This window comes from Oncorhynchus mykiss, chromosome 15 (genome assembly GCF_013265735.2).
Source record: "Oncorhynchus mykiss isolate Arlee chromosome 15, USDA_OmykA_1.1, whole genome shotgun sequence".
In the NCBI taxonomy this organism is placed as follows: domain Eukaryota; kingdom Metazoa; phylum Chordata; class Actinopteri; order Salmoniformes; family Salmonidae; genus Oncorhynchus; species Oncorhynchus mykiss.
Genome location: NC_048579.1, coordinates 8,893,883 through 8,920,065, shown reverse-complemented (window position 1 = coordinate 8,920,065; position 26,183 = coordinate 8,893,883). Strand labels below are relative to the sequence as shown.

The 26,183-nt window shown below is 46.7% G+C and overlaps 1 protein-coding gene across 1 annotated transcript in view; it reads right to left on the bottom strand.

Annotated features, from left to right (window-relative positions):
* The window catches only part of LOC110490900 (docking protein 6-like), a 132,830-nt gene that overhangs the window by 36,280 nt on the left and 70,367 nt on the right, over positions 1–26,183 (bottom strand). Inside the window, exons 3-4 of the mRNA XM_036945723.1 lie at positions 22,498–22,612; positions 6,078–6,197 (exon numbers count right to left, since the gene is read on the bottom strand). Coding sequence (XP_036801618.1) covers positions 6,078–6,197; positions 22,498–22,612 — 235 coding nt within the window. The remainder of the gene's footprint in view (positions 1–6,077; positions 6,198–22,497; positions 22,613–26,183) is intronic.

Genomic DNA, 26,183 nt, shown 5'->3' with positions numbered 1-26,183 from the left:
CCACAGAGAAAATCTAGAGCTCTGTCAGAGTGACCATCGGGTTATTGGTCACCTCCCTGACCAAGGCCCTTCTCCCCCGATTGCTCAGTTTGGCCGGGCGGCCAGCTCTAGGAAGAATCTTGGTGGTTCCAAACCTCTTCCATTAATGGAGGACACTGTGTTCTTGGGGGCATTCAATGCTGCAGAAATGTTTTTGATACCCTTCACCATATCTGTGCCTTGACACAATCCTGTCTCAGAGCTCTATGGACAATTCCTTTGACCTCATGGCTTGGTTTTTGCTCTGACATGCACTGTCAACTGTGGGCCTTATAGACAGGTGTGTGCCTTTCCAAATCATGTCCAATCAATTGAATTTACCACAGGTGGTCTCCAATCAAGTTGTAGAAACATCTCAAGGCTGATCAATGGTAACAGGATGCACCTGAGCTCAATTTTCACCTGATTCACCTGAGCTCAAGAGTCTCATATCAACCGTTCTGAATACTTATGTAAATGAGATATTTCATCTTTTGCTTTGTCATTGCGGGGTATTGTGATGTCATTATGGGGTATTGTGATGTCATTATGGGGTATTGTGATGTCATTATGGGGTATTGTGATGTCATTATGGGGTATTGTGTGTCGATTGATGAGGATGTTTTTTTTAAATTCATTTTAGAATAAGGTTGTAAGGTAACAACATGTGGAAAAAGTCAAGTGGTTGGAATACTTTTCCGAATGTACTGTAATTCAATATTTCCCTGTCCTTTTACATCGAAGCTGCGAGAGGGAAGATAAAGGTTAGTACTGTTCATTGAACTAGATGGGCTGTTCAGATTCCTCACATTAAAAGACGGATTCGTATAAATAAACAAGAAACGAGGGCAGAGCACAAAGTTATGAGAGCAGTAAGACGATGTTAGTGGAATCAAAATGAAACCTTGGCCCAGATTATTTTCAGTTACACTCCCTCTTTACCGTTCAGTTACACTCCCTCTTTAACTTTCAGTTACAATCCCTCTAAACCGTTCAGTTACACTCCCTCTAAACCGTTCAGTTACACTCCCTCTTTATCGTTCAGTTATACTCCCTCTTTTACCATTCAGTTACACTCCCTCTTTACCGTTCAGTTACACTCCCTCTAAATCGCTCAGTTACACTCCATCTTTACCGTTCAGTTACACTCCCTCTAAACAATTCAGTTACACTCCCTCTTTACCGTTCAGTTACACTCCCTCTAAACTGTTCAGTTACACTCCCTCTAAACCGTTCAGTTACACTGCCTCGAAACCGTTCAGTTACACTCCCTCTAAACTGTTCAGTTACACTCCCTCTAAACCGTTCAGTTACACTCCCTCTTTACTGTTCAGTTACACTACCTCTTTACCATTCAGTTACACTCCCTCTTTACCGTTCAGTTACACTCCCTCTAAACCGTTCAGTTACACTCCCTCTAAACCGTTCAGTTACACTCCCTCTTCACCGTTCAGTTACACTCCCTCTAAACCGTTCAGTTACACTCCCTCTTTACCGTTAAGTTACACTCCCTTTTTACCGTTCAGTTACACTTCCTCTTTACCGTTCAGTTACACTCCCTCTTTACCGTTCAGTTACACTCCCTCTTTACCGTTCAGTTACACTCCCTCTTTACTGTTCAGTTACACTCCCTCTTTACTGTTAAGTTACACTCCCTCTTTACTGTTCAGTTACACTCCCTCTTTACGGTTCAGTTACACTCCCTCTAAACCGTTCAGTTACACTCCCTCTTTACCGTTCAGTTACACTCCCTCTTTACTGTTCAGTTACACTCCCTCTTTACTGTTCAGTTAAACTCCCTCTTTACTGTTCAGTTACACTCCCTCTTTACCGTTCAGTTACACTCCCTCTTTACTGTTCAGGTACACTCCCTCTTTACTGTTCAGTTACACTCCCTCTTTACTGTTCAGTTACACTCCCTCTAAACCGTTCAGTTACACTCCCTCTAAACCGTTCAGTTACACTCCCTCTAAATCGTTCAGTTACACTCCCTTTTCTTACCGTTCAGTTACACTCCCTATTTACCGCTCAGTTACACTCCCTCTAAACCGTTGAGTTACACTCCCTCTTTACCGTTCAGTTACACTCCCTCTAAACCGTCCAGTTACACTCCCTCTTTACCGTTCAGTTACACTCCCTCTTTACCATTCAGTTACACTCCCTCTACTGTTCAGTTACACTCACTCTTTACTGTTCAGTTACACTCCCTCTTTACCGTTCAGTTACACTCCCTCTAAACCGTTCAGTTACACTCCCTCTTTACCGTTCAGTTACACTGCTTTTTACTGTTCAGTTACACTCCCTCTTTACTGTTCAGTTACACTCCCTCTAAATCGTTCAGTTACACTCCCTCTTTACCGATCAGTTACACTCCCTCTTTACCGTTCAGTTACACTCCCTCTAAACCATTCAGTTACACTCCCTCTAAACCGTTAAGTTACACTCCCTCATTACCGTTCACTTACACTCCCTCTTTACCGTTCAGTTACACTCCCTCTTTACCGTTCAGTTACACTCCCTCTAAACCATTCAGTTACACTCCCTCTTTACCGTTCAGTTACACTCCCTCTAAACCATTCAGTTACACTCCTTGTTTACTGTTCAGTTACACTCACTCCAAACTGTTCAGTTACACTCCCTCTTTACTGTTCAGTTACACTCCCTCTAAACCGTTCAGTTACACTCCCTCTTAACCGTTCAGTTACACTCCCTCTAAACCTTCCAGTTACACTCCCTCTTTACCGTTCAGTTACACTCACTCTTTACCGTTCAGTTACACTCCCTCTTTACTGTTCAGTTACACTCCCTCCAAACCGTTCAGTTACACTCCCTCTTTACTCTTCAGTTACACTCCATCTTTATCGTTCAGTTACACTCCCTCTTTACCGTTCAGTTACACTCCCTCTTTACCGTTCAGTTACACTCCATCTTTACCGTTCAGTTACACTCCCTCTTTACCATTTAGTTACACTCCCTCTAACCTGTTCAGTTACACTCCCTCTAAACCGTTCAGTTACACTCCCTCTAAACCGTTCAGTTACACTCCCTCTAAACCGTTCAGTTACACTCCCTCTTTACTGTTCAGTTACACTCCCTCTAAACCGTTCAGTTACAGTCTCTCTTTACCGTTTAGTTACCCTCCCTCTAAACTGTTCAGTTACACTCCCTCTAAACCGTTCAGTTACACTCCCTCTAAACTGTTCAGTTACACCCCCTCTAAACCGTTCAGTTACACTCCCTCTTTACTGTTCAGTTACACTCCCTCTAAGCCATTCAGTTACACTCCCTCTAAACCATTCAGTTACACTCCCTCTTTACCGTTCAGTTACACTCCCTCTTTACCGTTCAGTTACACTCCCTCTTTACCGTTCAGTTACACTCCCTCTAAACCATTCAGTTACACTCCCTCTTTACCATTCAGTTACACTCCCTCTAAACCATTCAGTTACACTCCCTCTTTACCGTTCAGTTACACTCCCTCTTTACCGTTCAGTTACACTCCCTCTTTACCGTTCAGTTACACTCCCTCTAAACCATTCAGTTACACTCCCTCTAAACCGTTCAGTTACACTCCCTCTAAACCGTTCAGTTACACTCCCTCTTTACCGTTTAGTTACCCTCCCTCTAAACTGTTCAGTTACACTCCCTCTAAACCGTTCAGTTACACTCCCTCTAAACTGTTCAGTTACACTCCCTCTTTACCGTTCAGTTACACTCCCTCTAAACGGTTCAGTTACACCCCCTCTAAACCGTTCAGTTACACTCCCTCTTTACTGTTCAGTTACACTCCCTCTAAACCATTCAGTTACACTCCCTCTAAACCATTCAGTTACACTCCCTCTTTACCGTTCAGTTACACTCCCTCTTTACCGTTCAGTTACACTCCCTCTTTACCGTTCAGTTACACTCCCTCTAAACCATTCAGTTACACTCCCTCTTTACCATTCAGTTACACTCCCTCTAAACCATTCAGTTACACTCCCTCTTTACCGTTCAGTTACACTTCCTCTTTACCGTTCAGTTACACTCCCTCTAAATCATTCAGTTACACTCCCTTTTTACCATTCAGTTACACTCCCTCTTTACCGTTCAGTTACACTCCCTCTAAACCATTCAGTTACACTCCCTCTTTACCATTCAGTTACACTCCCTCTAAACCATTCAGTTACACTCCCTCTTTACCGTTCAGTTACACTCCCTCTTTACCGTTCAGTTACACTCCCTCTAAACCATTCAGTTACACTCCCTTTTTACCATTCAGTTACACTCCCTCTTTACCGTTCAGTTACACTCCCTCTAAACCATTCAGTTACACTCCCTTTTTACCATTCAGTTACACTCCCTCTTTACTGTTCAGTTACACTCCCTCTTTACCGTTCAGTTACACTCCCTCTAAACCATTCAGTTACACTCCCTCTAAACCATTCAGTTACACTCCCTCTAAACCATTCAGTTACACTCCCTCTTTACCGTTCAGTTACACTCCCTCTTTACCGTTCAGTTACACTCCCTCTTTACCGTTCAGTTACACTCCCTCTTTACCATTCAGTTACACTTCCTTTTTACCATTCAGTTACACTCCCTCTTTACCGTTCAGTTACACTCCCTCTAAACCATTCAGTTACACTCCCTCTTTACCGTTCAGTTACACTCCCTCTTTACCATTCAGTTACACTCCCTCTTTACCATTCAGTTACACTCCCTCTAAACTGTTCAGTTACACTCCCTCTAAACCGTTCAGTTGCACTCCCTCTTTGCCATTCAGTTACACTCCCTCTAAACCGTTCAGTTACACTCCCTCTAAACCGTTCAGTTACACTCCCTCTTTACCGTTCAGTTACACTCCCTCTAAACCATTCAGTTACACTCCCTCTTTACCATTCAGTTACACTCCCTCTAAACCATTCAGTTACACTCCCTCTTTACCATTCAGTTACACTCCCTCTAAACCATTCAGTTACACTCCCTCTTTACCATTCAGTTACACTGCATCTTTACCGTTCAGTTACACTCCCTCTAAACCATTCAGTTACACTCCCTCTTTACCATTCAGTTACACTCCCTCTTTACCATTCAGTTACACTGCCTCTTTACCATTCAGTTACACTGCCTCTTTACCATTCAGTTACACTCCCTCTTTACCATTCAGTTACACTCCCTCTTTACCATTCAGTTACACTGCCTCTTTACCATTCAGTTACACTCCCTCTTTACCATTCAGTTACACTCCCTCTTTACCATTCAGTTACACTGCCTCTTTACCATTCAGTTACACTCCCTCTTTACCATTCAGTTACACTCCCTCTTTACCATTCAGTTACACTCCCTCTAAACCGTTCAGTTGCACTCCCTCTTTACCATTCAGTTACACTCCCTCTAAACCATTCAGTTACACTCCCTTTTTACCATTCAGAACAGTTTTTTTTTTATTATTCGATTTCCAAAGTCTACAAATTACACACACACATTGCAATCATTTCCACAGCTAGTCTAGGTATAACAAAACAGCTATACCTTCCTCTTCTTTATGTATTTCTCTCTTTTCTCCATTTTCTCCGTTTCTATTTCCTGGATGGGGGAAATGTGTGGGAAGCACAGTGATTTCACAAGGCCTCAGCCCCAGCCTCTATAATCTCATCCATCTCTGTGACAAGCTTCATTATGAGGAGAGGCAGTGATGCACAGCACCTCTCATTAGGCCAGGAAGACACATGTACACACACACACACACACACACACACACACACACACACACACACACACACACACACACACACACACACACACACACACATAAATAAATACATACACACATAAATAGATACACACATAAATACATACACACACACACACACACACCTCTATTGCGGGGGGGGGGGGAATTTATAGAGATGGACCTGAAATGGCTTCTATTGGCAGGGGCTAATAGTGGACTCACCATTCCCTTCTCACGAACCTCTAAGGACTCAGTTGCACTAACACGTCAAGGCCAGTAAAGTAAACTGCTAACCAGTTCGGGGAAGGATTGACATTAGCCAGTGTTCTAATTGGGGACTCACCGTTCTGCTCCCGTTGCACCCCCGTTGCTAACAGGTCTGGTTCTCCCAGGCTGATGTCGTTCAGACAACTTCCTAGACACTCCACACACAGCAGCTTCCACCACTCCTCTGCATCCAGCTCTACAAAGAGTTAAAACAAGAGTTAAACACACACACACACACACTGACACACACACACACACACACACACACAAACACACAGTAGCTTCCGCCACTCCTCTGCATCTAGATCACACAAAGTTAGAAAAGTCCGCACACACACACAGATGAATCATACAGTACTTTGGATAAAAAAATCCCTCGGACGTGACTAGCGGTAACGGTAACCGGGGGAAAATGTATCTGATGGATTCCCTGCTGATGAAAAGAGGCAAGCAGTTCATGAACACAAAACACCAGATGAATGCTGAATATCCTCTCTCTCGCTCCTCTCCCATCCCTCTCTCTCCTCTGACCACCCACAACTCTTCCCTCCATCCCCCTAACCCTCGCTTTCTTCCCTTCCTCCCCCTAACCCTCGCTTTCTTCCCTCTCTTCCCCTAACCCTCTCTCTCTTCCATCTCTTCCCTCTCGTCCCCTAACCCTCTCTTTCTTCCCTCTCGTCCCCTAACCCTCTCTTTCTTCCCTCTCTTCCCCTAACCCTCTCTTTCTTCCCTCTCTTCCCCTAACCCTCCCTCTCTTCCCCTAACCCTCCCTCCCTCCCCTCCCTCCCCTAACCCTCTCTCTCTTCCATCTCTCCTCTCCCTCCCCCTAACCCTCTCTCTCTTCCCATCCGTCCCTCCCCCCCCCCTCTCTCTTTCCTCTCTTCCCTCACTTCCTTCCTTCTCTCCCTCCCCCTAACCCTCTCACTCTTTTCTCTCTTCCATCTCTTTCCTCCCGCTAACCCTCTCTCTCTTCCCTCCCTCTTTACTCTCCCTCCCCCCTAACCCTCTCTCTCTTCCCCACCTCTCTTCCCTCCCCCCCTCTCTCTTTCCTCTCTTCCCTCACTTCCTTCCCTCCCTACATCCCCCTAACCCTCTCCCACTTTTCTCTCTTCCCTCTCTTTCCTCCCGCTAACCCTCTCTCTTCCCTCCCTCTCTTCCCTCTCTTCCCTCCCCCCCAACCCTCTCTCTCTTCCCTCTCTCCCCTCCCTCCCCCTAACCCTCTCTCTCTTCCCTCTCTTCCTTCCCTCCCTCCCCTAACCCTCTCTCTCTCTAACCTTCCCTCCCTCCCCTAACCCTCTCTCTCTAACCCGTCCTCCCAGGACAATAAATCTGAACTTGACCACGAGATCCCAGATATAACTAGCCATCACTTTTTACTTTGTATCACACAATATTTTATATACAGCAGGTTTTTAAAGAGCCATGGAGTTCTGTCTGCTTTGTGTTTTCTATTTGGATATGAAACATGGAGTATCGTGGTATCGTGACAACCCTAATCTGTACTGTCCTTCTAAAGCACATCCATGACAGATCTGGGATCAGGCCATAAAATATTTTTTTTCATGGCTGGATTTGGTCCACAAGTGGAGCACAAGGGGATCAACTGATGTTATCACCAGTAACACCAGAAAATCAATAGCCTATTATCAAAATAGGGTGATATAATTAATTGGTGGAAAGCCTGAGTGTAAAAAAACAATTAACAGGAAAGATATCTGAGGAAATTGTGAGATGCATCATAGATGAATTATCTCAACGTATCTCTCTCTCTCTCACTGACATAGACACTCACACTCAAACACACAAACACGTACAGTGACTTCGGAAAGAACTCACTCTGACTTTTCCCACATTTTGTTTCTTCACAGCCTCGTTCTAAAATGGATTTTTTTGAAAAGGTGACCAAGAACGTGATGGTCACTCTGACAGAGCTCCCATCTCCTCTGTGGAGATGGGAGAACCTTCCAGAAGGACAACCATCTCTGCAGCACTCCACCAATCAGGTTTTTATGGTAGAGTGGCCAGACGGAAGGCACACCTCAGTAAAAGGCACATGGCAGCCTGCTTGGGAGTTTGCCAAAAGGCACTTAAAGACTCTCAGACCATGAGAAACAAGATTCTCTGGTCTGATGAAACCAAGATTGAACTCTTTGGTCTGAATGCCAAGCGTCACGTCTAATCAATTTTAGAATAAGGCTGTAACGTAACAAAATGTGGAAAAAGTGAAGGGGTCTGAATACGTTATAAGGATATAATACAATATAAGGTGCCGTATATCCTGATGCCTCGTCACCTTACCCCGATACAGACAGTATCGCGTTCCATCACTCCAGTATCCCTGTCACCTTACCTCGATACAGACAGTATCGACCTCCATCACTCCAGTATCCCTGTCACCATACCCCGATACAGACAGTATCGACCTCCATCACTCCAGTATCCCTGTCACCATACCCCGATACAGACAATATTGACCTCCATCACTCCAGTATCCCTGTCACCTTACGCCGATACAGACAGTATAGACCTCCATCACTCCAGTATCCCTGTCACCTTACCCCGATACAGACAGTATAGACCTCCATCACGCCAGTATCCCTGTCACCTTACCCCGATACAGACAGTATAGACCTCCATCACTCCAGTATCCCTGTCACCTTACCCCGATACAGACAGTATCGACCTCCATCACTCCAGTATCCCTGTCACCTTACCCCGATACAGACAGTATAGACCTCCATCACTCCAGTATCCCTGTCACCTTACCCCGATACAGACAGTATAGACCTCCATCACTCCAGTATCCCTGCACATTGTAAATATGGTATTGGAACTGACCCTGTATATAGCTTACTGACCCTGGAACTGACCCTGTATATAGTTACTGACCCTGGAACTGACCCTGTATATAACAACTGACCCTGTATATAGCTACTGACCCTGGAACTGACCCTGTATATAGCTTACTGACACTGGAACTGACCCTCTATATAGCTACTGACCCTGGAACTGACCCTCTATATAGCTACTGACCCTGGAACAGACCCTGAATATAGCTATTGACCCTGGAACAGACCCTGAATATAACTACTGACCCTGGAACAGACCCTGTATATTGTTAATGACCCTGGAACAAAAAAAACATTTCCACTGCATTTCAGCCCTGCCACATAAGGACGAGCAGACATCATGTCAGTGATTTTCTAGTTAACACAGGTGTGAGTGTTAACAAGGACAAGGCAGGAGATCACTCTGTCATGCTGATTGAGTTTGAATAACAGACTGGAAGCTCCAAAAGGAGGGTGGTGCTTGGAATCATTGTTCTTCCTCTGTCAACCATGGTTAACTGCAAGGAAACACGTGCCGTCATCATTGCTTTGTACAAAAAGGGCTTCACAGGCAAGGATATCTGTCACGAACCTCGCCGAAGATGGTGCCTCTTCCTGTTCGGGCGGTGCTCGGCGGTCGTCGTCGCCGGCCTATTAGCTGCCATCGATTCCCTTTCCGTTTGTTTTGGTTATTGGGTAATTGGGTACACCTGTTTAGTATTAGGTTTTGTTTGTAGGGTATTTAAGGGCACTAGGCCCGCTGGGTATTTGTGCGGGCTTGTCAATGTTACTCTGGGTTTGATGGTGTGATTTATTTTCGTGTATTTATTCTCCGGACTAGTTTGTCCTGTTTTGGACTGGCAACATATGTGTGTTGGCGTGACTGTTTTGTTGTGCTGGGGAATAAATTGGAAGAAACGACTGAACCTTGCTCTCTGCGCCTGATTCCACCCACCACACCTAGTTGACCGTAACAGAAGCCCCGCACCCTCAGAAATGGAGTCAGCAGGAGCAGCGACCACCCCTCTCCCCACTATGGAGGAGCGCGTCCTTCACCATACAGCTGTCCTCCATCGGATCGGTATCGCGATGGACCAGATGATGGAGAGGATGGAACGATGGGAGAGGAGTGGTCTACCGACGTCTACCCCAGCTCCACCACTGCCGACACCACCTATTTCGTCCTCTGGGTCCGGCGCACTGCGTTCTCCCCCCCCCCCCCCGAGGGATTACGATGGAGCAGCGGCTGGGTGCCGGGGATTTTTGCTCCAGCTAGAGCTCTACCTGGCTACCGTGCGTCCGGCTCCCTTGGGTGAGGAGAGGGTGAGCCTCCTCGTCTCCTGTTTAACGGGTAGGGCCCTGGACTGGGCTAACGCGGTCTGGCACAGTCCAGATTCGGCTCGGGACAACTACCTGGAGTTCACCCGCCGTTTCCGAGCAGTGTTCGATCATCCACCAGAGGGTAAAGCGGCGGGTGAGCGACTGTTCCACCTCAGACAGGAGACGAGGAGCGCGCAGGACTTCGCGTTGGAGTTCAGGATCCTAGCTGCTGGTGCTGGGTGGAATGACAGGGCCCTGATGGACCATTACCGGTGTAGTCTCCGGGAGGACGTCCGCCGGGAGCTGGCTTGCAGGGACACAACTCTCTCCCTGGATGAACTAATAGACATGTCTATTCGATTGGACAACCTGCTAGCTGCCCGCGGACGTTCAGAAGGGGTCCTGTTAATTCCACCTTCCAGCTCTCCCACTCCCACTCCGATGGAGTTGGGAGGAGCTGCATCTAGGGGGATCAGAGGGGGCTCCTCCTGCTCCTATTGTGGACGGAGAGGACACACTTCGGACCGGTGTTGGAGGAGTCCCTCTGGGAGTCGAGATGGTCGGCGGAACACTCCTCGGCCACCCCAGGTGAGTAAGCACCAAACTCATCCAGAGCTCCCTGTTGGTCACATGTTTTTGTTAATTTTTTTCCCTGCGTTTTTCCCCTCTCTTCAGCATAAGGCGCTAGTCGATTCAGGCGCAGCTGGGAGTTTTATGGATCGTGGACTCGCCCGTAAATTGGGTATTCCGTTAGTGCAGATAGACCCACCTGTCCCCGTGCACTCCTTAGATAGCCGACCGCTAGGGTCAGGGCTGGTCAGGGAGGCCACGATTCCGCTGGACATGGTAACGCAGGGGAATCATAGGGAGAGGATCAGTTTCTACCTTATTGATTCATCTGGGTTTCCGGTGGTGTTGGGGGTTCCCTGGCTGGCTATTCACAATCCCCTTATTTCATGGAAACAGGGGGCTCTTAAGGGGTGGTCAGACGAGTGTTCAGAGAGGTGTATAGGAGTTTCCATCGGTGCCACGACGGTGGAAAGTCCAGACCAGGTTTCCACTGTGTGCATCCCCCCAGTATATGCCGATTTGGCTATCGCTTTTAGTAAGAAGAAGGCGACTAAATTACCACCCCATCGACGGTGGGATTGCGTGATAAACCTCCTGGAGAACGCTGCACTTCCCCGGAGTCATGTGTACCCACTGTCACAGGAGGAGACGCTGGCTATGGAAACATGTGTCACGGAAGCTCTGAGACAGGGGTACATTCGGCCCTCCATGTCACCCGTCTCCTCGAGTTTCTTTTTTGTGAGGAAAAAGGAGGGAGGTCTGAGTCCGTGCATTGATTATCGAGGTCTCAATTCGATCACAGTGGGTTTTAGTTATCCGCTACCTCTCATCGCTACGGCGGTGGAATCATTCCACGGAGCGCGTTTCTTCACAAAACTGGACCTCAGGAGCGCGTATAATCTGGTGCGTATTCGGGAAGGAGACGAGTGGAAAACAGCGTTTAGTACCACATCAGGCCACTATGAGTACCTCGTCATGCCGTATGGGTTGAAAAATGCTCCAGCCGTCTTCCAATCCTTTGTAGATGAGATTCTCAGGGACTTACACGGGCAGGGTGTGGTGGTCTATATTGATGACATCTTGATTTATTCTACCACACGCGCCGCGCATGTTTCCCTGGTGCGCAGGGTTCTTGGGCGACTGCTAGAGCATGACCTATACGTTAAGGCTGAGAAATGTGTGTTCTCCAAACCAGCCGTTTCCTTCCTGGGTTATCGCATTTCCAGCTCGGGAATGATGATGGAGTGTGACCGCGTTAACGCTGTGCGTAATTGGCCGACTCCGACCACGGTAAAGGAGGTGCAGCGGTTTTTAGGGTTTGCCAATTACTACCGGAGGTTTATCCGGGGTTTTGGCCAAGTAGCGGCGCCCATTACCTCACTGCTGAAGGGGGGCCCGGTGCGTTTGCGGTGGTCAGCAGAGGCTGATGGAGCCTTCAACAAGTTGAAGGCACTGTTCACTGGGGCTCCCGTGTTGGCGCATCCGGACCCTTCGTTAGCATTCATAGTGGAGGTGGATGCGTCCGAGGCTGGGGTTGGAGCCGTGCTGTCTGAGCGCTCGGGCACGCCACCGAAGCTCCGTCCCTGCGCTTTCTTTTCGAAGAAGCTGGGTCCGGCAGAGCGGAACTATGGTGTGGGGGACCGGGAGTTACTAGCTATGGTAAAGGCCCTGAAGGTGTGGAGACACTGGCTAGAGGGGGCTAAACACCCTTTCCTCATCTGGACTGACCACCGCAATCTGGAGTATATTCGAGCAGCGAGGAGACTGAATCCGCGTCAGGCTAGGTGGGCAATGTTCTTTACACGTTTTAGATTTACGATCTCTTACAGAACAGGTTCCCTCAACACTTAGGCCGATGCGCTGTCCCGTCTCTATGACACAGAGGACCGGTCCATCGAACCCACTCCCATCCTTCCAGCCTCTCGGCTGGTGGCCCCAGTGGTATGGGAGGTGGACGCGGACATCGAGCGGGCGTTGAGGGTTGAACCTGGCACTATGAGTTTCCAGAGGATATCGTCTCCGATCGGGGTCCCCAGTTCACGTCCCGGGTTTGGAAGGCATTTATGGAGCGTCTGGGGATTTCGGTCAGCCTTACCTCTGGTTATCACCCCGAAAGTAATGGGCAGGTGGAGAGAGTAAACCAGGAAGTGGGCAGGTTTCTGAGGTCGTATTGCCAGGACCGGCCAGGCGAATGGGCGTGGTACAGTGGGTGGGCAGAGTTAGCCCAGAACTCTCTTCGGCATTCGTCCACGAATATGTCGCCATTCGAGTGCGTACTGGGCTACCAGCCGGTCCTGGCTCCATGGCATCAGAGTCAGACCGAGGCTCCTGCGGTGGAGGAGTGGGTACAGCGCTCTAGAGAGACCTGGCGGGCAGTCCAGGATTCTCTCAGGCAGGCCAGTGAACGGCAGAAGAGAGACGCTGACCGCCACCGCAGTGAGGCCCCGGTGTTCGCACCAGGGGACAGGTTCTGGCTCTCGACCCGAAACCTGCCCCTCCGCCTGCCCTGCCGGAAGCTGGGGCCGCAGTGTGTGGGGCCATTTAAAGTCCTGAGGAGGATAAACGAGGTGTGTTATAGATTGCAACTTCCCTCTTACTATCGTATTAACCCCTCGTTTCATGTGTCTCTCCTCAGGCCGGTGGTAGCTGGTCCCCTACAAGACAGTGAGGTACCGGAGGTCCCTCCACCCCCTCTGGACATCGAGGGGTCCCCGGCGTACACAGTACGAGCTATTCTGGACTCGAGACGCCGGGTGAGGGGCCTGCAGTACCTCGTGGACTGGGAGGGGTGCGGTCCGGAGGAGAGGTGCTGGGTACCGGGGAGGGACATTTTAGATCCTTCCCTCTTGATGGATTTCCATCGCCTCCACCCGGATCGCCCTGCGCCTCGTCCTCCGGGTCGTCCTCGAGGCCGGGGTCGGCGCGCTGCGGGAGCCGCGCGTCAGGGGGGGGGGGGGGGGGAGTACTGTCACGAACCTCGCCGGTACTGTCACGAACCGTGCCTCTTCCTGTTCGGGCGGTGCTCAGCGGTCGTCGTCGCCGGCCTATTAGCTGCCATCGATTCCCTTTCCGTTTGTTTTGGTTATTGGGTAATTGGGTACACCTGTTAAGTATTAGGTTTTGTTTGTAGGGTATTTAAGGGCACTAGGCCCGCTGGGTATTTGTGCGGGCTTGTCATTGTTACTCTGTGTTTGATGGTGTGATTTATTTTTGTGTATTTATTCTCCGGACTAGTTTGTCCTGTTTTGGACTGGCAACATACAGTGCCTTGCGAAAGTATTCGGCCCCCTTGAACTTTGCGACCTTTTGCCACATTTCAGGTTTCAAACATAAAGATATAAAACTGTATTTTTTTGTGAAGAATCAACAACAAGTGGGACACAATCATGAAGTGGAACGACATTTATTGGATATTTCAAACTTTTTTAACAAATCAAAAACTGAAAAATTGGGCGTGCAAAATTATTCAGCCCCTTTACTTTCAGTGCAGCAAACTCTCTCCAGAAGTTCAGTGAGGATCTCTGAATGATCCAATGTTGACCTAAATGACTAATGATGATAAATGCAATCCACCTGTGTGTAATCAAGTCTCCGTATAAATGCACCTGCACTGTGATAGTCTCAGAGGTCCGTTAAAAGCGCAGAGAGCATCATGAAGAACAAGGAACACACCAGGCAGGTCCGAGATACTGTTGTGAAGAAGTTTAAAGCCGGATTTGGATACAAAAAGATTTCCCAAGCTTTAAACATCCCAAGGAGCACTGTGCAAGCGATAATATTGAAATGGAAGGAGTATCAGACCACTGCAAATCTACCAAGACCTGGCCGTCCCTCTAAACTTTCAGCTCATACAAGGAGAAGACTGATCAGAGATGCAGCCAAGAGGCCCATGATCACTCTGGATGAACTGCAGAGATCTACAGCTGAGGTGGGAGACTCTGTCCATAGGACAACAATCAGTCGTATATTGCACAAATCTGGCCTTTATGGAAGAGTGGCAAGAAGAAAGCCATTTCTTAAAGATATCCAGAAAAAGTGTCGTTTAAAGTTTGCCACAAGCCACCTGGGAGACACACCAAACATGTGGAAGAAGGTGCTCTGGTCAGATGAAACCAAAATTGAACTTTTTGACAACAATGCAAAACGTTATGTTTGGCGTAAAAGCAACACAGCTCATCACCCTGAACACACCATCCCCACTGTCAAACATGGTGGTGGCAGCATCATGGTTTGGGCCTGCTTTTCTTCAGCAGGGACAGGGAAGATGGTTAAAATTGATAGGAAGATGGATGGAGCCAAATACAGGACCATTCTGGAAGAAAACCTGATGGAGTCTGCAAAAGACCTGAGACTGGGACGGAGATTTGTCTTCCAACAAGACAATGATCCAAAACATAAAGCAAAATCTACAATGGAATGGTTCAAAAATAAACATATCCAGGTGTTTAAAAAAGGTGGCGCTACAAAGTAGTAACTTAAAGTGGCTGAATAATTTTGCACGCTCAGTTTTTGATTTGTTAAAAAAGTTTGAAATATCCAATAAATGTCGTTCCACTTCATGATTGTGTCCCACTTGTTGTTGATTCTTCACAAAAAAATACAGTTTTATATCTTTACGTTTGAAGCCTGAAATGTGGCAAAAGGTCGCAAAGTTCAAGGGGGCCGAATACTTTCGCAAGGCACTGTATATGGCGTGACTGTTTTGTTGTGCTGGGGAATAAATTGGAAGAAACAACTGAACCTTGCTCTCTGCGCCTGATTCCACCCACCACACCTAGTTGTCCGTAACAATATCGCTGCCAGTTAGATTGCACCTAAATCAACCATTTATCGGATCATCAAGAACATGGAGGAGACCGGTTCAATTGTTGTGAAGAAGGCTTCACGGCGCCCAAGAAAGTCCAGCAAGCGCCAGGACCGTCTCCTAAAGTTGATTCAGCTGCGGGATTGGGGCACCACCAGTGCAGAGCTTGCTCAGTGATGGCAGCAGGCAGGTGTGAGTGCATCTGCATGCACAGGGAGGTGAAGACTTTTGGAGGATGGCCTGGTGTCAAGAAGGGCAGCAAAGAAGTCACTTCTCTCCAGGAAAAACATCAGGGACAGACTGATATTCTGCAAAGGGTACAGGGATTGGACTGCTGAGGACTGGGGTAAAGTCATTTTCTCTGATGAATCCCCTTTCCAAATGTTTGGGGCATCCGGAAAAAAAGCTTGTCCGGAGAAGACAAGGTGAGCGCTACCATAAGTCCTGTGTCATGCCAACAGTAAAGCATCCTGAGACCATTCATGTGTGGGGTTGCTTCTCAGCCAAGGGAGTGGGCTCACTCACAATTTTGCCTAAGAACACAGCCATGAATAAAGAATGGTACCAACACATCCTCCGAGAGCAACTTCTCCCAACCATCCAGGAACAGTTTGGTGATGAACAATGCCTTTTCCAGCATGATGGAGCACCTTGCCATGAGGCACAAGTGATAACTAAGTGGCTCGGGGAACAAAACATCGATATTTTGGGTCCATGGCCAGGAAACTCCACAGACCCTAATCCCATTGAGAACTTGTGGTTCATCCTCAAGAGGCGGGTGGACAAACAAAAACCCACAAATTCTGACAAACTCCAAGCATTGATCATGCAAGAATGGCCTGCCATCAGTCAGGATGTGGCCCAGTTGTTAATTGACAGCATGCCAGGGTGGATTGCAGAGGTCTTGAAAAAGAAGGGTCAACACTGCAAATATTGACTCTTTGCATCAACTTCATGTAATTGTCAATAAAAGCCTTTGACACGTATGAAATGCTTGTAATTATACTTCAGTATCCCATAGTAACATCTGACAAAAATATCTAAAGACACTGAAGCAGCAAACTTTGTGGAAATTAATATTTGTGTCATTCTCAAAACTTCTGGCCATGACTGTCCATTGATATTGATGAGTGTGCTGTTGGGTTTGGGAGAAAGGCATTTCACTGTACTTGTGCATGTGACATTAAAACACACACACCACATATGCTGTTGTGGGCACAAGTCTCGAAAAAGCTAAAAACGGTGAAAACTTTCATCTTGGCAGTGGTGGGAGAAGAGGAGGGACAATTGGTGTTAATTATTCAATTGTTTAATTGGAGGCCGATGGTTTCAAGTAATCACAGTATCACTTCCTCACAGGGCAGACAGATACAGTAGGCAGCTGTTGGTGAATACCAATGTCTTCCTTTAGATGACATCATGCTCCGTTTACAATATCTGTAAGACTACAGGTAGAGTTTGGGTAAGAGTTACTGAGCTATGAAATGAGTCAGACTAAGTTGTTTATCTCCTTCTCTGTTGTCTATGTAATCTCCCTAGTCTCTGTTATCTCCCTAGTCTCTGTTATCTCCCTGGTCTCTGTTATCTCCCTGGTCTCTGTTATCTCCCTGGTCTCTGTTTTCTCCGTGGTCTCTGTTATCTCCCTGTTCTCTGTTATCTCCCTGGTCTCTGTTATCTCCCTGGTCTCTGTTATCTCCCTGGTCTCTGTTATCTCCTTGATCTCTGTTTTCTCCCTGGTCTCTGTTATCTCCCTGGTCTCTGTTTTCTCCCTGGTCTATGTTATCGCTCTGGTCTCTATCTGTGTGTGTGTGTGTGCGCGCGTGTGTGTGTGTGTGTGTGTGTGTGTGTGTGTGTGTGTGTGTGTGTGCACGCGTGTGTGCATTTCAAGTGGCACTAACAGCATTTTAACTACTTGCAGATATGAAACGAACAGACAATCATAATATCTGTCAAAAATATCAAATTCCTAGTTCATGCTACAAAGCCAACTTAATAAGAGGTTTTAAAAATGGTTTCTATTTGACTCAACATTCCATGATGTACACTAAGGCATGGTTGGCAGACTAGATGGATGCAGTTCAATGCATGATTAATAGGATTCGCCAATACATTTCTTGCTATTCCCAAAAATATTGCAATCAAGTTGTAAATCACAGCTGACCTGGTATATTGTTTGCTGCCTCCATTTTGGATTTACTGTTTAAGTTTCAATGACTCCATATTTTGGACAAAAACAGACCAATGTCAATAAGGCTGGGAATATCACTACAGTCTAACTACTGAGGGCAGTGATCACAAGTCAGTCATAACGTGGCTAATAGGCTAGCGTATCTATTGATGTAGAAAGCTAAAAACACAAAGCCTAACGTTATCTAGCTAGCTGCTAGGAGGATGTGATGTCATACCATTGGAAGAGGACCCTAACGTTATCTAGCTAGCTAGCTGCTAGGAGGATGTGATGTCATACCATTGGAGGAGGACCCTAACATTATCTAGCTAGCTAGCTGCTAGGAGGATGTGATGTCATACCATTGGAGGAGGACCCTAACGTTATCTATCTAGCTGCTAGGAGGATGTGATGTCATTGGAGAGGCAGGTGAGTGACTGACATGTTCCACTCATATCTATTTCGGTGGCTATACACAGCTAGAGATGCAGGTGTCATTTGGTTAGCTAGGAAGAACTTAAACGACTATTATCCAGTTAGCATATCTCTTCCGTTTGCAAATTCACTCTGGCTATCTACTCTGATTTCAGAGAACTCTCGTCTGAGTGTACCAGAGAGAACTCTCGTCTGAGTGTACCAGAGTGAACTCTCGTCTGAGTGTGCCAGAGAGAACTCAGGTCTGAGTGTGCCAGAGTGAACTCTCGTCTGAGTGTGCCAGAGAGAACTCTCGTCTGAGTGTGCCAGAGTGAACTCTCGTCTGAGTGTGCCAGAGAGAACTCTCGTCTGAGTGTGCCAGAGTGAACTCTCGTCTGAGTGTGCCAGAGAGAACTCTCGTCTGAGTGTGCCAGAGAGAACTCTCGTCTGAGTGTGCCAGAGAGAACTCTCGTCTGAGTGTGCCAGAGAGAACTCTCGTCTGAGTGTGCCAGAGAGAACTCTGGTCTGAGTCTGCCAGAGAGAACTCTCGTCTGAGTGTGCCAGAGAGAACTCTCGTCTGAGTGTGCCAGAGAGAACTCTCGTCTGAGTGTGCCAGAGCGCAGAATAACTGAAGAATTTACAAACGAGGAACAATACGCTAGATATGACCGGTGTCAGAAAACGTAGCCAAAATAAAGAATAGTTAGTCACGGACGCTCTAGAAAACATGTAAACAGCCTAACCCCGCTCTGATATGGCGATTGAAATGATTAGAGTGAGGTGTTCTCTAAATTTGTTTCTGGAAGTTGGTAGCTAGCAAGCTAGCCAACTTTAGCCAGTTAGCTTGGGTTCTTGGTTGGTACAACAATGAAGGACGAGGATGCCACAATTCCCCAACTAGCTGAAAAAGTTTAAAAGGGTTTATCTAATGTTCCTTGGTTAGATTTGAGCTAATCTTGCTCTGGCTAGCATTAGTTGTTGATCTTGTTGTTTCTGATGTGCATAACTGAGGGAGAGAGAGCCTCGAGGGAGAGAGAGCCTACCTTCCCATAGTTGTTTAATCAATAGGACTGTAAATTTCCCAAATGTAAGAGGACTCCCGTGGTATTTACATATTTACAGAAATCCATGCAGGTGTTTTGAGGGGCTTCTGGTGAATGTGTTCTAATGATCTAAAGTCACGCTGTTGTAACTGTCTGTAAACACACAGTCCAGTTCAAAGTGAATAATGACAGGCCCTACTGCCTGTAAACACACAGTCCAGTTCAAAGTGAATAATGACAGGCCCTACTGCCTGTAAACACACAGTCCAGTTCAAAGTGAATAATGACAGGCCCTACTGCCTGTAAACACACAGTCCAGTTCAAAGTGAATGATGACAGGCCCTACTGCCTGTAAACACACAGTCCAGTTCAAAGTGAATGATGGCAGGCCCTACTGCCTGTAAACACACAGACCAGTTCAAAGTGAATGATGACAGGCCCTACTGCCTGTAAACACACAGTCCAGTTCAAAGTGAATGATGTCAGGCCCTACTGCCTGTATAAACACACAGTCCAGTTCAAAGTGAATGATGACAGGCCCTACTGCCTGTAAACACACAGTCCAGTTCAAAGTGAATGATAACAGGCCCTACTGCCTGTAAACACACAGTCCAGTTCATAGTGAATGATGACAGGCCTGTGTGGCAAAAGGCTTGTTTGTCTACTGTAGCTCTGATTGGCTGTGGCGCACCGGTCTGTGTAGAATCCAGTACTGGACGAGACAGATGTTTTATTAGGTTTTATTTACTGCCGTGTCTATTCATTGTCAAAACACATGGGCGTTTTCCCAATAAATATTGCTATAGAATTTTCACAAATGCCTTAATATACTGTACGTCAAGAATTTATGAAAACGTGAAAATGACCATATCTACTGTAAATGCATCTTTTGTCAGATTGTTTTTATTTTTAAGTGTAATATTCTTCCCGGGGGTGTATATGAACAGATTTGAATAAGTATTCAGTCTGCTTGCTGTTTTCCAAACCTGTTGTTTGAAAGGATAGAACATGTCGTTTCTGAAGGGTAAAACATTACCACACAGACAGACAGAAAGACAGACAGACAGACAGACAGACAGACAGACAGACAGACAGACAGACAGACAGACAGACAGACAGACAGACAGACAGACAGAGACAAACACATTACTCTGTACTTAAGAGCCTCTGTTTGTCCATTTCCTCCCTCGCTGAGCCTGAGTGTATCGGAAGTCTAAACTCACAGAGACTGTTAGAGCTGCTGAGTGGAAAATCACAAACACAAACACTTCATCAGTGTGCCACCCTGCATTCCACTGCTGGCTTGCCCCTGAAGCTAAACAGGGTTGGTCCTGGTCAGACCCTGGATAAGAGAACAGATGCTGCACAGAGAGGACAGAGAGGAGTAGATGATACTGGAACAGTACCACTGAGAGGAGTAGCTGATACTGGAACAGTACCACAGAGAGGACAGAGAGGAGTAGCTGTATACTGGAACAGTACCACAGAGAGGAGTAGCTGATACTGGAACAGTACCACAGAGAGGAGTAGCTGATACTGGAACAGTACCACAGAGAGGAGTAGCTGATACTGGAACAGTACCACAGAGAGGAGTAGCTGATACTGGAACAGTACCACAGAGAGGAGTAGCTGAAACTGGAACAGTACCACAGCGAGGAGTAGCTGATACTGGAACAGTACCACAGAGAGGAGTAGCTGATACTGGAACAGTACCACAGAGAGGAGTAGCTGATACTGGAACAGTACCACAGAGAGGAGTAGGAAGTGAAGGGCATGCAGGTTAGCCTCCTGCGTAGGGTGGACACGCATGTGTGTGTGTGTGTGCGTGTGCGTGTGCGTGTGTGTGTGTGTGTGTGTGTGTGTGTGTGTGTGTGTGTGTGTGTGTGTGTGTGTGTGTGTGTGTGTGTGTTTGTGTGTGTAGGAAGTGAATGACCCTGTGGTGGACACGGAGGACACAACCCTCCATATGGCAAGGGACTCAGCCGTGGGCGTGTAACTGCTGAGCCGTGTGTCTGAGAGAGAGAGCGAGAGAGAGAGAGAGAGAGAGAGAGAGAGAGAGAGAGAGAGAGAGAGAGAGAGAGAGGACGACAGAGATAGAATTCACTGCACCCCATAAGGCACATAATCTCTCCTCTGAGATCCACTGCTACAGCTCACATCAGCACATCGCACACACACACACACACACACACACACACACACACACACACACACACACACACACACACACAGAAATCACCTACAACCTGTAACTAGAGGAGAGGAGGAGATTAGATGAGAGGAGAAGAGAGGAGGAGAGAGGAGAGAAGAGAGGAGGAAAAGAGAGGAGAGGAAGAGAGGAGGAGAGAGGAGGAGAGGAAAAGAGAGGAGGAGAGGAGAAGAGAGGAGGAGAGAGGAGGAGAGAGGAGAGAAGAGAGGAGGAAAAGAGAGGAGGAGAAGAGAGGAGGAGAGAGGAGGAGAGGAAAAGAGAGGAGGAGAGGAGAAGAGAGGACAAGAGAGGAGGAGAGGAGAAGAGAGGAAAAGAGAGGGGAGAAGAGAGGAGGAAAAGAGAGGAGGAGAAGAGAGGAGGAGAGAAAGGAGAGGAAAAGAGAAGAGGAGAGGAGAAGAGAAGAGAGGAGGAGAGAGGAGGGTAGAGGAGAGGAGAGAAGAGAGGAGAAGAGAGGAGGAGAGGAAAAGAGAGAAGGAGAAGAGAGGAGAAGAGAGGAAAAGAGAGGAGGAGAGGACAAGAGAGGAGGAGAGGAGAAGAGAGGAAAAGAGAGGGGGAAAGGAGAAGAGAGGAGAAGAGAGGAGAGTAGAAGAGAGGAGGAGAGAGAAGAGAGGAGATCGCTCTCTTTCTATTGCTCTCTTTCAATCTCCCCACCCTTCTCTATCTTTTTCCCTACCCATCCCTATGAATCCAATATCCATCCTTCTCTGTTTCTCCTCTCTCTGAGTTCTCTATAAAGACTCTAACACTATTAACTAAGCCAATCCCTGCAGCAGAATTCATTACAACCTATCAGATCACAGCATCCCTTCTGCTCTACCAGGATCCAGAGGGTTTGCAACAATATATTGTTACAATGTACAATTGGTCTGAATCACAAACAAAGTAATGACTAAGTCCCTTCAATGTCAGAACCCCCCACCCCCTGACACAATAACACACCCACTTCTAGCTAATACAATACAGATTCAATTGACTGGTGTTTGGGACATCTTCAGTGCTCATCTTTCTCCCTCAAACTCTGGAACCTTCTCTCTTTCCTTCTCTCCCTTCTCCTGTTTTCTCCATTTCCTGTGTACTCTTCATCCCGCTCACCCTCCCTCGCTGCCTCCCTCCTTCCATTCCCCGGGGTTGCATTGCTTACCTGACTCACAGGCAAACGTCTTGGACGTCTGGTCGTAAAAGAGGATTGCCACGGCATGTTTCTTGGTCTCCCTTGGCATCCGTGTAATGTTCTTGATACTGCGGAGCTCTGTGATCTGAGACAGACAGAACAACAAAACAAAACAGTCAAAAAATCAACGGGACGACAGTTGAGGGGGAAAACAAGTGGGAACACATCGTCTAGTTAAGTTAGGTTTAGAGATGTAAATCCACTTTGTAAATTGGTTGTTCGGCTGGTTCCTTTAACTGTTAATTCATCATCTTAAATTACTGTTGGTGATGCTCAGGTACATCCAGAAGTAAAAACACATTTAATCATATATCAAATACATATCAGATTTATTTGAACAATATTCAAAGCTCTGTGAGACCTGTTGAAATTAGCTATATGAATGAAATTCATTACCGCATTTTATCAGGGAAATCAATGGAAATTGTGTGAAGTAGGCCATATAAATTGTGTAATGGTTCATAACAAGCCTGTCAAGCTTGAATCAACTCAGTCTCCTAAATGAGAGTATGGATTTTCCGTAGCTCTGGCCCGATCTAAAAACACAACGGGAGCCATGGTCAACCTGCTTCACTTTGCAAATGAATCACTAAAGATCCAATCGATACTCATGACCAGAATCAAAAAAGCTACTACATCATGTTAACTCTGAGAGTGATGGAATACAACAAAGAAACAAGGTCGTGTTTCATTGAATATCTTTTTCATTTACTGGGCTGCTTTATTCAACAGTCTCCGTTCGCTGCTGGACAGATAAGAGCCAGTGCATTATTGTAAAGCGCTCGCTCAGAGCAAACTGTGGACACAATGCCAGCCTTTTGGGAATTTATTAGGTAGGCTCACTGCCCATATACTGTAGAATAATGTGCGTGTGTGTGTTTGTGTGAGTGCATGTGTGTGTGTGTGTGTGTGTGTGTGTGTGTGTGTGTGTGTGTGTGTGTGTGTGTGTGTGTGTGTGTGTGTGTGTGTGTGTGTGTGTGTGTGTTTGTGTGCGTGCATGTGTGGGTGTGTGCGTTTGTGTGCGTGCATGTGTGTGTGTGTGCGTGTGTGTGTGTGCGTGTGTTGCCCATATAGTAACTGACAGTACATGTCACATGCGGAATAAATAATAATATTTCTTAAGATGTTTCAGGAACAACATTTTACATGGTCAGGACCGTGAAACTGGGTAACAAGGCATTGTGACTGTGAGGTTGTTCAAATCTGGGATTCGATTCCATTTTTCAGTTAGTATTCATTATCCAGAAAATAGCACTGATTCCATCTGTCTGCCTTTTTAGGAAGTGAATATGAAGAGAAAATGGTTCCTATCTTCCTCCAGAAAGATGATTATAACACAGAACTGCCAACCGAGACCACATCAGCATTGTAGCTTTCTGGACATGTGTGGTAAGGCAGCCCTGCTCTCGTCTCGTCTCGTCTCGTCTCCTCTCCTATCCTCTCCTCTACTCTCTCCTCTCCTCTATCCTCTCCTCTATCCTCTCCTCTATCCTCTCCTCTCCACCATCCTCTCCTCTCCACCATCCTCTCCTCTATCCTCTCCTCTCCTTCTCCCCATCCCTCTCCTGTCCTGTCCACTCCCTTTCCCTCTCCTCTCTAATCCTCTCCCCATCCCTCTCCCTCTCCTCGCTAATCCTCTCCTCTCCCCATCCCTCTTCCATCTCTCCATCCCTCTCTCCTCTCCTCTCCCCATCCCTCTCTCCTCTCCCCATCCCTCTCTCCTCTCCTCTCCCCATCCATTTGCCTCTCCTCTCAGAACAGAGCTGTTGTCAAAGACCATATACAGTTGAAGTCGGAAGTTTACATACACCTTAGCCAAACACATTTAAACTCAGTTTTTCACAAATCCTGACATTTAATCCTAGTAAGAATTCCCTGTCTTAGGTCAGTTAGGATCACAACTTTAATTTAAGAATATGAAATGTCCTTATAATATCAGAGATAATGATTTATTTCATGTTTTGTTTCTTGCATCATATTCCCAGTTTATTTTATTTTTACTTCACCTTTATTGAACCAGGTAGGCTAGTAAAACAAACATACAGTTAATAATACAGTAGAAAAAGTCTATATACAGTGTGTGCAAATGAGGTGAGATAAGGGAGGTAAAGGCAAAAAAAGGCCATGGTGGCGAAGTAAATACAATATAGCAATTAAACACTGGAACGGTAGATGTGTAGAAGATGAACGTACAAGTAGAGATACTGGGGTGCAAAGAAGCAAAATAAATAAATAAATACAGTATGGGGATGAGGTAGTTGGATGGGCTATTTGCAGATGGGCTATGTACAGGTGCAGTGATCTGTGCTCTGACAGCTGGTGCTTAAAGCTAGTGAGGGAGATATGAGTCTCCAGCTTCAGTGATTTTTGTAGTTTGTTCCAGCTATTGGCAGCAGAGAACTGGAAGGAAAGTGAGACATAGTGAGATATACCTGTGAGATATACCTGCTGGAGCGCGTGCTACAGGTGGGTGCAGCTATGGTGACCAGTGAGCTGAGATAAGGTGAGGCTTTACCTAGCAAAGACTTGTAGATGACCTGGAGCCAGTGGGTTTGGTGATGAGTATGAAGCGAGGGCCAGCCAACGAGAGCATACAGGTCACAGTGGTGAGTAGTATATGGGGCTTTGGTGACAAAACAGATGACACTGTGATAGACTGCATCCAATTTGTTGAGTAGAGTGTTGGAGGCTATTTTGAAAATGACATCGCCGAAGTCGAGGATCGGTAGGATGGTCAGTTTTATGAGGGTATGTTTGGCAGCATGAGTGAATGATGCTTTTTGCCAAATAGGAAGCCAATTCTAGGTTTAACTTTGGATTGGAGATGCTTAATGTGAGTCTGGAAGGAGAGTTTACAGTCTAACCAGAGAACTAGGTATTTGTAGTTGTCCACGTATTCTCAGTCAGAGTCGTCCAGAGTAGTGATGCTGGACTGGCGGGCAGGTGCCGGTTGAAGAGCATGCATCAGTTTTACTTGCATTTAAGAACAGTTGGAGGCCACGGAAGGAGAGTTGTATGGCATTGAAGCTCGTCTGGAGGTTAGTTAACACAGTGTCCAAAGAAGGGCTAGAGGTATACAGAATGGTGTTGTCTGCGTTGAGGTGGATCAGAGAATCACCAGCAGCAAGAGCGACATCATTGATGTATACAGAGAAGAGATTCGGCCCGAGTATTGAACCCTGTGGCACCCCCATAGAGACTGCCAGAGGTCCGGACAACAGGCCCTCCGATTTGACACACTGAACTCTATCAGAGAAGTAGTTGGTGAACCAGGCGAGGAAATCATTTGAGAAATCAAGGCTGTTGAGTCTGCCGATAAGAATGTGGTGATTGGCAGAGTCGATAGCCTTGGCCAGGTCGATGAATACGGCTGCACAGTAATGAAGGAGAAATGGGGGAGGCTTGGACGAGTTGCTGTGGGGGGTGCAGGGCTGTTGATCGGGGTAGGGGTAGCCAGGTGGAAAGCATGGCAAGCTGTAGAAAAATGCTTTTTGAAATTCTCAATTATGGTGGATTTATGTTTCCTATCCTCAGTGCAGTAGGCAGCTGGGAGAAGGTGCTCTTACTCTCAATGTACTTTACAGTGTCCCAGAACTTTTTTGAGATTGTGCTACAGGATGCAGATTTCTGTTTGAAAAAGCTAGGCTTAGCTTTCC